At 41.6% G+C, this 12,402-nt stretch overlaps 1 protein-coding gene across 1 annotated transcript in view; it reads left to right on the forward strand.

Annotated features, from left to right (window-relative positions):
- Positions 1 to 12,402, forward strand: part of fto (FTO alpha-ketoglutarate dependent dioxygenase) — a 113,316-nt gene that overhangs the window by 24,441 nt on the left and 76,473 nt on the right. The window contains exons 6-7 of the mRNA XM_033983944.2: positions 71 to 214; positions 4,773 to 4,892. Of these exons, the coding sequence (XP_033839835.1) occupies positions 71 to 214; positions 4,773 to 4,892 (264 nt within the window). The remainder of the gene's footprint in view (positions 1 to 70; positions 215 to 4,772; positions 4,893 to 12,402) is intronic.

Raw genomic sequence — 12,402 nt, forward strand, 5'->3', positions numbered from 1 at the left:
CTCAGTTATATTTGTACTGAGAGTTTAATCATACACAGCCAGTAAAAAAAAGTTTGTTTCTTCACACCAGTGTTCAAGAGGGACGCTGGCCTACATCCAGACGCGGTGTCAGGAGGCCCTGTCCAACCTGTGCACAGACCCAGAGACAGGCTCCCACAGCCTGCTGGCCCTTCTGCCCACTACTCTGCAACACTGTGAGGAGATTCACAATGAGGTACATACACAAGCCAACAACTTCACCTGTGACTCTACATGTGTCATTGGACGTGAATGTATTTTTAAATAGACTACAAGTTTGCAGCACATAGTCCAATCATATGAAACAAATGGCATTGTTTTACTGGTTGGACTTTGTTTTATATTTCTTCCATTATTAACTTAATTATGTTTTCATCAAAACAAAGGAAGCTATTAAGTTCCACAGGACTTTTTTTTCTTTTACAGTAATTGTTAACCATTATACACAAGTTTTTCTAGTCTCTTTGTAGCAAGCTTCTTCTATAAATGGAAGATTTCAAACTCATTCCCTCTCTTTACCTACATGGTTGTTGTTATCCTGGTAATGCCTCCAATATGAAGTCCAGGTTGCTCTAATTTGTCCTGGCCTGTGATGGATTGTAAGGCAATAGCCTCTCCATATGTTATCTAAAGATGGAGTCATGACCTGCTCCATTCACAAACCCCTTTTCACACACAACAATGAGTGATGCTGGCTTGGGATTCTGAGGGATAGAGGGAGGTTAAAAAAGAGCAACACGAAGGCCGTAACCAGCCCCCTGTGCTGGCTTGCCACAGGCCAACAGTTAATGTACCACTTCCCCTCTCCCCTTTGCACCCTTGGGCTCACAGCGCACATCTTGGATGATGCCAGCACCCAGACCCACAGCGGGGATCCATGACAGATGAGCCTGACGTAAGGTTGTTTAAAGGTTGTACACCATATTAATTATTCAAAACCACCCAATAATAAGGGAAGTAGTGTCAGGAGGAGCACACTTCCAGCTAGGCTTGCATATTGGTTTGGATCACATAAGACCTGCTTTATTTATTTGCTATTTATAAAAGAGCAGGTGTGCGTATGTATGCGCAAGTGTTTAAGTAGGAGGGGGGCTCTCTGGGGTGCAAGCTTACCCTACCTGGCACTCGCAATGATCGATGTGGCCATTTGTTTTGAGTTGCCCATGAGAACGAACACCCACTTAATGATGTATTGTTGGTGGAGTTATTTATGATGGCGGCCCACTTTGGTGCTTGGCGGGTGCACATTGCGCAGGTCGTGTTTGACATGGACAACCAAGAAGTGAACAAGCCTGAGACGCACGAGCAGGCTGACCTGAACACCACCTTATGGGCCATTCCTTAAGAAGTGCTAAACAGCCAGATTGCACCTGGTGACGTGCCATGGATGCAGTGCAACCTGGTGCAATGGCAGGAGGAAGGAGGAGGAAGAGTGTGACACTTGTCACAGGATGTGGGCAGGTCTGACGATGATGAAGATGAGCATTGCCTTCTAAGGAAGAGGGTTTGAAGAAGTAGCAGAAAAGTAGCAGGTGATGGGAGTCATCCTCAAGAAAGAGGAAAAGTCCTGATCCCACCTGTTTGTTAAGCACAGTCCCTCACAGCCTTCTTTTTAATGTGGCCCCCCGTCCTAGGTGGAGGATGGAGGGGCGTGCCATAGCATTACCACGTGGCCCCCATGTGCATGTTTGCCTTTGAAATGCTAATACCAGACGCAAATGTCTTGTCTCATTTAAAGCCACTGTGCCACTTCCCAGGTGGGTGTGTGACAGAGTGCCCTCAGGGACCCCTCTAATGATGCTAGTCCCCAACAGTAAATATTGAAGGGAGGGACGCTTTTCCCACATGTTCAGACTGAAAGTAAACTGTGGGGAAACAGTAGCGTCTGACCTTGTAGTGTCCTGTTTTCGAGGGCACCGTATCTCCCCAGGCTCCCAGATCTGTCTTCAGAGCACTAGCTGTTTTAGTCTCAGATGCCACTGTAATCTCTGTGAATCTCCCAACACATGCACTTTGTCTACAGTAAAAACAAAACAAAACATTAAATAGAATGGCAAGAAAATCAACATTTATTTGACATTTGTAGAAGGCACAGTGTATAAATACAGTACTTTATATGAATGTGGAAATTAGCTTTAGTTATTGTTCTAAATGTGATGGTGGAAAATAGTGTCAAAATGTACATAGCAGAAATAGAGAATATGACATTATTATACCTTTTTACTATATGCATGTGACAAATAAGAGGTTAATTAGATGTCTTATGCCTTGTGTGATTCATGTGATGGATTGTAAACCAATAGCATTCTTTGACATCTGAAGAAAAAGAACCATAATGTGTTCTTAATAGTGTTTGCTTATGTGTACTCCACAGTGGCAGTTTCATGAGTGTAAATGTTCAGTTTTTACAGTGAGTCTGGGGGACTACTTTTCCAGACTGAAGTGAGAGAAAAAGTAAACAGAGGAGGGCAGAGTGGGATCGATCCTATTCTCATCAGTTCCCACCTCAGGGCTCTGGTCCGGAAATTGATTTGACCCGCTGTGGGAATACTGTGGAGGTTTGGAAAAAATGTGCCTCATTAAATGGAGAAAACGTTGTTGCTTGCTTTAACTCCAGAGTTGCCATGGCGGGTGGCCGGGCGTCTAATGTGGGCCTAATGTGTAGTTAGTATGTCCATCACCTGTAGGGATGACAGCAAGTGCCACAGGGGAGCCACTAGCTTCTCTCTCACTCACCCATGCCTTCTAAGAGAAAAACTAGCCCTAACAACCACACTCTTTTTCGCACCTGTATTCGATCTGTCTGCAGGAATAAGATGGCATTTACTTTGGGTTCCTCTCTTGGTAACTCACAGCTGGGTGGCCGGGCTCCAAATGCCACAGTGGCTGCACTCCTCTGTAGCTTGCTTTGGGTTGGCTGTATCGCTGCACAGTAGGGGACAGGCAGCCATGTCAACTTAAAGTGGAGACACAGGTCAGATTCTCGTCACTAAAGGACAGGCGGACAATCAGAGGGATAGTAGGAGGGACAGAGAGAGGGGAAGGGGATGTCCGATATCGGCGCTCCGCTCTTTGTTGTGTGTTTGAGCTGTAGTGATCGAAGGGGAGTGGATTTGGTGAGTATTGAAGGGACCATAAAGGATGACATTTCTTTGAAGGGTGGCTTGTATGGAGTGACTGAGGGGCTGCTGAGCACTGCCACTGGCTGTGTATTTTTCCTGACATGCCCCAGTCCTTGCATGTCATCCCCGCTGTGATCAGAGCATTTGAAAGCAAATGGCAGGAGGATTCTGTGTACCCATGGCTGCCACTATTGAGGCTGTTTTTCAGTTTGTGTCAACTAAAGAGCTGGAAGCTACTTAATGACATTAAAATGTACTAACAATCTAATAAAGACAAGTTATGGCATATTTTATAATATCTTTTGTGCTGTGATATATTTTGTGCTGTGTTCAATAGTGTTAACCAGAACAGTGCATATACATAATACACGTAATCTCTACTAATCAAACACTGGAATAAGGATTTTACTATGTTCAGTTATATACTTTTTTAAATTCAGTTAATATTTAGTAAAGCATGTGATAAAAGTAAACTGAAAAGTAGACTGATATTTTTTGTCAGGATTGTGTTCAGTAAAAATAATAACACCAAACAACAATGGCATAATGTTTAGAACACATGCTTGAACCTTGTTGTGACATTTCGGCAGCTCCAGAAGGGATTTGCTCTGCTTTGTTTCTTGCAGTAAACAAAATAGTTTTCAGAAAACAACAATAGCTGCCTTTGTCCTTTCTTGATATGAACCCCTTTATGCAAGTGGATTCTGTGTTGTACAGTTGTCTACGTCAGGCAGAAATACAGCAGGCATTGTTTTGGGTGGAAGATGCTTTGTAGGACGTTTTGGGGGTGGGCGACTACAGGCTTTAGTTTCTTGGTGGCGGCAATTGGGGCAATCTTTGACACACAGAGTCACAGTGGCAGAGGTACGCAGACGCCAACAAAGGGATCACACACCTGTGCAGACAGATACACTCATACGCATGCTAGTGCTATGGCATCAACATAAACATGCAGACGCAAAGACGCACTTAGCGACGAGATAGGCCACACCTGGCTACATGAGGCTTCCTTGCGAGGATTAAATCAGCACTTCAAAAGCACAGGAAACAAAAACACTCCCAGCGGAGGAGCGGCTCAGCAGTAGAGACTGTCATTTCCAGACGGAGCAGGGAAAGGCACAGAAAGGGAGGGATGAGGATGAGGCGAAGTAGAAGAGGGCGGAGTTTTCAGGTGTGCTCTGTCTGAGACAACCAGATCTGTGTAAGGACTTTGGTTAACTGCTGTTAGTGAGCTGACCAACTTTATTCATTCATTATGCTGAAACAGATGTTGAAATTTTCTGTGTATTTTATATTGCGTATTGATATTTGATGTATTTAAAATGATGATAATACATAAAAGTCATTTTTATTTATTATATTGTTAACATTTTCACATAAACATGCATTAAAATAATAACCATGAGTTCACTGAAAAATAAAATGAAAAATTAAAATTAAATATGTAAATCTAAACTAAAACTTACTGAACAAATATAGAATGAAAGAAACAAAGAGATCTTCAAAAGCAAAAAAATAAATAAAAAAAAACACTTTAAAAGCATACATTCATTTGTTTTTATGTAATTTGTAATTTAAGATGTAAAGTACAATAATAATATTTCATTGAGTAAACTGTTCTTGTGCACACAGGTAGAGTTTGAGTGGCTGCGGCAGTACTGGTTCCAGGGCAGGCGCTACACTCGCTTCTGCAGCTGGTGGAGCGGACCCATGGAGCAGCTGGAGAATGACTGGAGGCTTATGGAAACCATGGTAGGCCACCTCAGACACGGTGTACACAGACATAGACATATTAGGGCTACACATGTTATTTTGTTCAAACGCTGTAATTTCCAGGTTACACTATTATATAAAATTCCTTCACGCTTTGAAGTAAGACAAATGACATTATTTAAATCCCAGACTTATTTTTAACGTGCTTTTACTTGTGCCTCTTATACAAACTACCTAATGATCTACTGGCCAAAAATCTCCCCTTGAGCAAAATAGCTCTTTAAAATGACTTGATATATTGTCTAAGTTCTTGCCGTAACACATTATCAAGCTCAGAGTGTGTCATACTTTTTAATTGAAGCCTCATACAACCTTTATTACAAGGAATGCAGGCACGCAGCTATTAGTCCGACACCACTATAAAGAAATCAGTCATAGAAGACAGATTATTATGATACCTTAGTCACAGACACACTGTACTTCCCTGTCTTTCCAAAGAGTATGTCTATGGAGGCCTTTGGAAAACAGCAGGGGGCACTCTTGCATCACTGTGTAGGCTCGCGTCTCTCATCTCTCCCTCTCTTGCTGGCTTTTCCCTCCATGCCGTTGGTCGGGCCCTGCTCCCGCTGTCTCTGGGAGCTCTCTGTCTCTGTCAGTGTCGGCCGCTGAGCAGTAATCACATCTAATGCTCAGGCGGGGATAAAGACAGGAGGCTAGAGGAGAAGTGCACTGCGCGGCTGGCTCACTCTCTCCTCTCCGCGCACTACAGCAGCCTGACTATATGGGACTGTGTGTGTGTGTGTGTGTGCGTGTGTGTGTGCAGAACAGGGGGGTTCAAACTCATCTCCGGCTCCACCTTAAGGCCCTCGATGAAGTGTGCAATTCGGACCTGTATTTAGAAAAGGGCAGTGGTGAAATGTGAGGTCTTTTTCTCGACCTGTCATCACTTTCTAATAGGCCAACCTTACTGTATAATCAAATACCTGGGCCCATAAAGACTAGATTTATATTATGTTTAAAATGTATAGTGAAATAAGAATATTGAAGAATGTTTTTGAATAGCACAGAGAGTGAAGTTTGTTTTAAATGCATTGGTAATAATACATGTTTCTTAATATTTTAACTATACCAACTAAGATATTTTGTTATTTATTTACCTGCAGTTATGAACATATAATGACACACTGTTTATAGCTGAATGATGTTTTTTAATGTGTGTGCACTACAATTTGTGAATTATATTGTTTACTAAAACTAATTTGGTACATTGCTCAATGCTTCCAATAAGTTATTAGATAGAAACCACAAAATGCTTTATTGAAAATACACTTTGCTGTTATTAAACCAAATTGAACCATACATTATATCTGCTATTGATTTATACCCAACTCAATTATTCAAATAGCATCAAAAGCAACTGTTTCCCTGCGCACAAATGCATATCGAACCCGCTCAAAAATAATAACACAAGCGGATGCATAAATATAATGATTCACTATTGTGATGAAAGGCAGCATTATTGCTCTCACAAGCAATATTTACATACATGCATCGACCACAGCCAAAGCACTTCAGAGATGTGACTTATAGATTTTTTTTTTCCTCTCATTGCTTTAGATAGCTCAGGCTACTGGGCCATTGTTAAATTAAAACACAATTCCTATGATTACTTTTAAGCATTCAGATTTTATTATTACATCTATATTCTCTCATATTTTACATTTTGAGACTGGCAACTGACAGAATAATTCAGGGAAATATCAGTGACCCGCTAAGTGCATATGCGGTTTATTTTCATTCGATTTTCTTTTCTCGCTTGCAGAGTTTATTTTAATACCAGCGCCATTTTTTATTTGTCGAATCTGATTTTATGGTGGGTATTTTAAAAATAATAAAATACGTGTCTTCAATAGAGTTTATAAAATTACACAATGTTTTACTATGCGTGAGACTGTAGCAATAAAAAACACATTGTCTTTTCCTGCCAAAATAGTAATATTAACAGCAAGTCGTAGTTGTCATATTTAGCACAGAGCGGTATGGGATGCGCAGGCCTATGTATGCATTTGTTAGTTTGTTGAAGGAATATTGAGGGATGGGGGGGCAAGCTCCTGTTTATGGATACCGCTCCCTGGGGCTGCCTCTCTTCAGCTCAGCCTGTTGTCATGCAAATGCTCACCCTTCCATTTGAATGACATTCTGATAAAATGCATCAAATAAATAAATGAATATCTTGGACAAAATAGGTCCACTTGCTCTGTCTCTCTCACCATAACGGGCATGATGGCTGATTTTAAACAAAGGGCTTCTGAATAATTTGTCTGTATGTATAGGGTCTGTGTACAGGCTTTACCTTTAAGGGTCTTCTCTCCCTGGCGATCGTGGGTGCTGAAGTCTGTTTAGAAGCCTCCATCTTGCCGCTTCACTTTCCCCTAGGACACTGCTATCACCATGATCATACACTGGTGACATTTCTTTAAACTAGCAACAATGAATAGCTTCCTCCTGACTGACAATAGACTTAGAGCCTTGGTTTTTATGCAGAATATTTTAAATACCGGTGTGGTATTTTTTATCTCTTCGATGCGGTGGGGAGGACGACAGCGGTGGGCCTTGCAGTCTTTTTTTTTTCACCCATCCTGTGTTGTATGAGTGTCTGTGCAGGCGCTATTGATGTTAATGTATGCACTCGCCTTGACTTTAATTGATTTAGCCGCGCCGCTTGCACAGTACAGCTCTTTCCCTAATTTGTCACTTTTCTGACTTCTGTAGCCGCTCATCTCGCGACTTCAAAAGCTAGCGTGGATGCAAAGAGATTTCAATGCACTCCGTCTCTCCCTGGCTTTTTCCCTTTCTCTTTATGTTTCTTCTTTCTCTTGTTCTCCTGCACAGTTTCCTCCTCATTTGACAGCAGAACGTGCCTCCTCGATGGAAACCTTTTCAACGCATATCAAGGAAATTAATCTACTTTCATAATAAACGGCATCGGCACACATGAATACATTTGTATACTTCAAGATGTACAAAACAGGAAGTAGTCTCAGGGCCGTGTCTCCCTCTCCTATGTGCACCCGGCCTGTCACTTTGTGTTTTCCTATGGTTTGGTCATATACCTACACATTTACGCTATGACATATTATTTCTTCCTCATTGTGTGACAAATTGTGGGCTCTCTGATTTATAATAGAGGCGGGGTCTTGCCGGGATGCGCTTAGTGACCATTTCATCTTCTTCTCTCACTTTAATAAGAGTCTGCAGGAACACTCTGGGGCTGCTGTGGAGGGCTGCACTGCAATCATACACTGACTAGCCCGGTGCCATCGATAGCTGATTAGGTTATTGACCTGGCGTGTGAAGAGTGGCTTCGAGGGGAGAGGGAGGGGCGTGCGCAGTAGGGACAGACTGTAGACACACATGAGGAGGTGCACGAGGAGGTGGGAGGGTGAAGAGGCTTGTGTGTGTTGGGCTGGGGGGTCAATGTAAATGTTATTGCCTTGTGAGCGCATTTGATCAAAGTCCTGGAAAGGTTAAGCGAATCCAATCTGGTTTTGTATGGCAGAGTGGAGACACAGGCGCTAGGGAAGAAACCCCCAGGACGGAGAATGGATTATCATATTGGCGTTGGAGTAGCAGGGGCCTCCGACGGACAGTTTACCCTGCCCGTAATGCGTTTAGACAGCAATTGGCCTTAATAACCTTTATTGACTTCAGCGGGTCAGTGCCAAGAATCTAATTATCAAAGTGTATCAATTTCATTGGAGTTTAGAGTTGCACCGCTCAAAATAATTATTTTAAGGTCGGGCTGGGGCAATTAATCCCCTCTCCACTTATTTGATGGCTTTGTAAAACATAATAAATGTTATGGTTTCTGGTGTGTGCTTCACTGTAAATAATTTCAGGGAGCATTTTTTGTAATGTATTATTTGGGGAGCTTGCCATATTGATTAGATTAGAGGAGAAAAAGGGCAGTTTGCCGGCAAAAAGGCCACAGCTGAATCATGTCGAATAAGTTTACCAGCATATTTCCTCTCCTCCGCTCGCTGCTTTACTCACATACCCTGGCAATTTTATACCCACTTTATATGCACACATGGAAGCCAGATTAATTATAACTGTGAACTAAGCAGTAAACTGTTTAAAGACCCCCTTTTATTGCTCATTATGAAACCATTTATTATGCTCTTATTTTCAATCACACAATGTTTATGCATCATATTGTTTTGCATTTTTAAGTCTATACCATGCAAATAGGCTTATAGATTTATTATATTCTCTGTGGAAGCAATTGGCACACACAACTGCTGCGCTGGATTGTGCACTGGGGGTAGTGCCGTGCAGTTTGTCCACAGTGTGAATAGAAAAAGTAAATGCATAACCACACACTAGTTTAGCCTTCGCTGACAGTCAATACGAGCTGTAACCAGTTTTTTTTTTTTTTTTTATTATCACAGGGGATAGATAAAGGCCTAATCCACACGTTCATTATTGCACGGCCTTGTTTACCTGTGGCTTGCATGCGCTTCCTATTTAAGAAAAACTGTGTGAAAACGAAATTACCCAAAGATTATTGTTATTATTCATTTAAAAAGGAAATATACAGATGATGATACATTTCACATTATGCCGCCGCTTGTGTTTTGAAATATAAAATGAATAGGACTGCGAGGCGACAGCGATGGGGAGAAAGTGTAGCCGTGCGAAGGTATTTTGCAATTCTCTTTGAAGTCCCCATTGAACAGGGTAAGCTGAATTTTTCGGCAGTGCCTGATAGTGTTGTGCTTAAATGCTTAAAGCCCTTTAGAGAATTTTCACGGGCAGATACGCAGTGGCTTGAAGGGAGCGTTTATGTTACCTGGAGCCAATGCAGCCTGCAGCTTTGTACCTAAAGGTGTACAGCGCCTGTGAATGGAATCCCACTGAGGTTTGTCTATGACAGAATCTCTCCACAACATCACGCTCGCCGGCATGGGACAAAGAGCTACCAACAGCTTTAACCCTGTCACTCCTCAGCACAGGACTTACAAATGTATGACTGCTGGGCTAATAAATAAGTGTGTTTTGATTAGAGAGTTACAAGGGCCACTGAAGCTGAAAAAAGACATTATTGAAAACTAATGACAATATTGGAACATTGTCACTTTGTTGTAGACGAGATAATGAGTCTATACTTGAGATGAGACACTTCTGTTCTATCCACTGCAGTAAAATAGGTTTGAGGATGAGTTTGTAGTACCTCTTAATTCTATAATTTTGGGAATATAATCAAAACTGTCCCTACATATTGGCCCAGAAATATCGGCAGAACCTTTTTTTCTGTGTTACAAACAATCGATACCTGCATCAGCTATGAAAAAAACATTGCTGCCCAATCTCTAATTTGACTAGAAAATGCACCAAAAAAATCTTAGTGAAGTTTTGCCATTTAAAAAAAGTTTATCTCGCTAAATGTCTCCCAGGTTGCACAGGAGACAGCCGAGAATACACAGTGTCAGACACGTACAGCAGATGCACACACAATTGCTTGTAATTGCTCTTGTTGTCAGAGTTGATAGTGTTTTACTATACATTACTGTCTGTTGGAGCACAATGCCCTTCACCAGCTCATCTTTTCTTCTTTAACGCAATTCCTGGCGGAGCACTTTCTCATTGGAAATGATTAAAACGATTCATCATATAGTGTATGTGTGTAATTATTTCTCAATCACAGGATGTAAGTCATTGTCTTGCGAGCTAAGGTGTAGAGAGGTACAGCGTGTTCACCGTAACAATAGACCAGCGCTGACTTGTTTAGACCAGGGGATGATTAAATTTGGAGCATATTACAGGAACTTAGCCATCATTGACTTTCTGTCCGCCCTATGGCTACACCGTGTAAACCACCAATAAAACAATACTGCAGCTTGACGTCACTGCTATTAGCTCATCTCACAAACATACACTATATTGTTATTGTTCACAACTGTCAGCTTGGCTTACACCTTCACAAAAACGGGGGCGGGATAGCATTTATTGACACCGGTTTGGATAATTTATTTTGTTTGTGTTGACAGCGTTTTTTTCTTACAGTATCAGCTCGCTTTGAAGGCGGCTTCTCTCGTCTTCTTAGAAAACAAATGAGCACTTTACAGAGACTGATCTGCTTTATCCTCTTAGCCGCTCCCTCAATCCCCACGTTTATTTATTTACTCACTTATTTACTTATTTATTCATTTACTTACCCCTGTATGGATTTGGCTTGATCCCCCCTCGCATCTTCACCACTCAGAGCTATTCCCCTTTCGCTATTTCTCTCTTTCTCTCTCATCCTTGGCCCCGATCAGCAAGATAAGGCTTCAGAGGAGGGGAGATAACATCCATTAAAGTGGTAAAAAGGAATTATGGGGCAACCCAGATTAATCACTGCTCGGCTTAATCGCATTCAGAGCGGACGGCGGGGGTTAGCTGCGGGGCCTAGCTTCTTCCTGTGTCATACCAACACTCAGAGAAGATGCAAAGAAGTAGCGTGCGCCTGGAAAAGTGCCTTGATGGTGGGGAAAAGTATAAAAAGATGAAAGCGAGATTTCAAGAGCATCTCGCAGCAAAGTCCGCCCCTCCTGCGGCTGACTACAGACATTAGCGCTAACCGGCTCCTGACGTATAATTATAACAACACTTTGATCCAGGTGTAATTGTTTACTCTCGCAGGCAATCGTGTCAGAGCGGGAGGAAAAGAGGAAGACAGAGGAAATTATGACAATGATCAGACTCGAGAAGCGAAGAAAACAACCTCTTCGATGTATATGTTTCGCTACCAGATGATCACACTGAATATTAAATCTATAAGTGCAGGTCTTTCATCAGAAACGTGCGTAGGTGGAAGTAGCAATTGTTGCGTGGTATTACAGTGATTCGGTGAGTAAAAATCTGTGGTAGATCAAGTTAAATAAAAACAGATCAAGTTAAGTAAAAGTACTTTAGAAATATAAGCAATGATATGTCAGAATTAAGTCAAAATGACGTAAAAAAGAATACTACTACTTGTATTCAGGGTTTTTTATACTGTATGGTTTAGGTTGCTTTGTGGTCATAAGTAGAGCAATGCTAACATCCATAATTTGTTATAAGTATTACCGATATATATTAAAAAAAGAAAAAAAAAATCTGTAAACATAGCTGCAGTATGTGTTGAATAAATGGTTGTTTTAAAAAAAAAACAAAAAAAAACATGACGTGTGACAGTAGCTCAGTCCGTAGAATGTTCATCCTCTGATCCAAAGGTTGGCGGTTCGAATCCCGCGCTCTACGTAAACATCATTGGCAGAGCAGTCAGATGCACTAACTCACAGGTTGGCGGTGCGATTCCAGCTCCCACAGATGACACTTAACCCACCTCGTGTTTATGAATGGGTGGGTGGCTCCTTGATGTAAAGCGCTTTGAGTGCCTTGAAGGTGGAAAAGCGCTGTATAAGACTGTGACCATTTACCATTCACATCTCTAAAATAAAATTAAGCTGTGCAGCGCATGAACCAAAATGATGACAACAATATAAAGACATCAAGATTTATTTTC

This window comes from Periophthalmus magnuspinnatus, chromosome 3, assembly GCF_009829125.3.
Source record: "Periophthalmus magnuspinnatus isolate fPerMag1 chromosome 3, fPerMag1.2.pri, whole genome shotgun sequence".
NCBI classification, from domain to species: domain Eukaryota; kingdom Metazoa; phylum Chordata; class Actinopteri; order Gobiiformes; family Gobiidae; genus Periophthalmus; species Periophthalmus magnuspinnatus.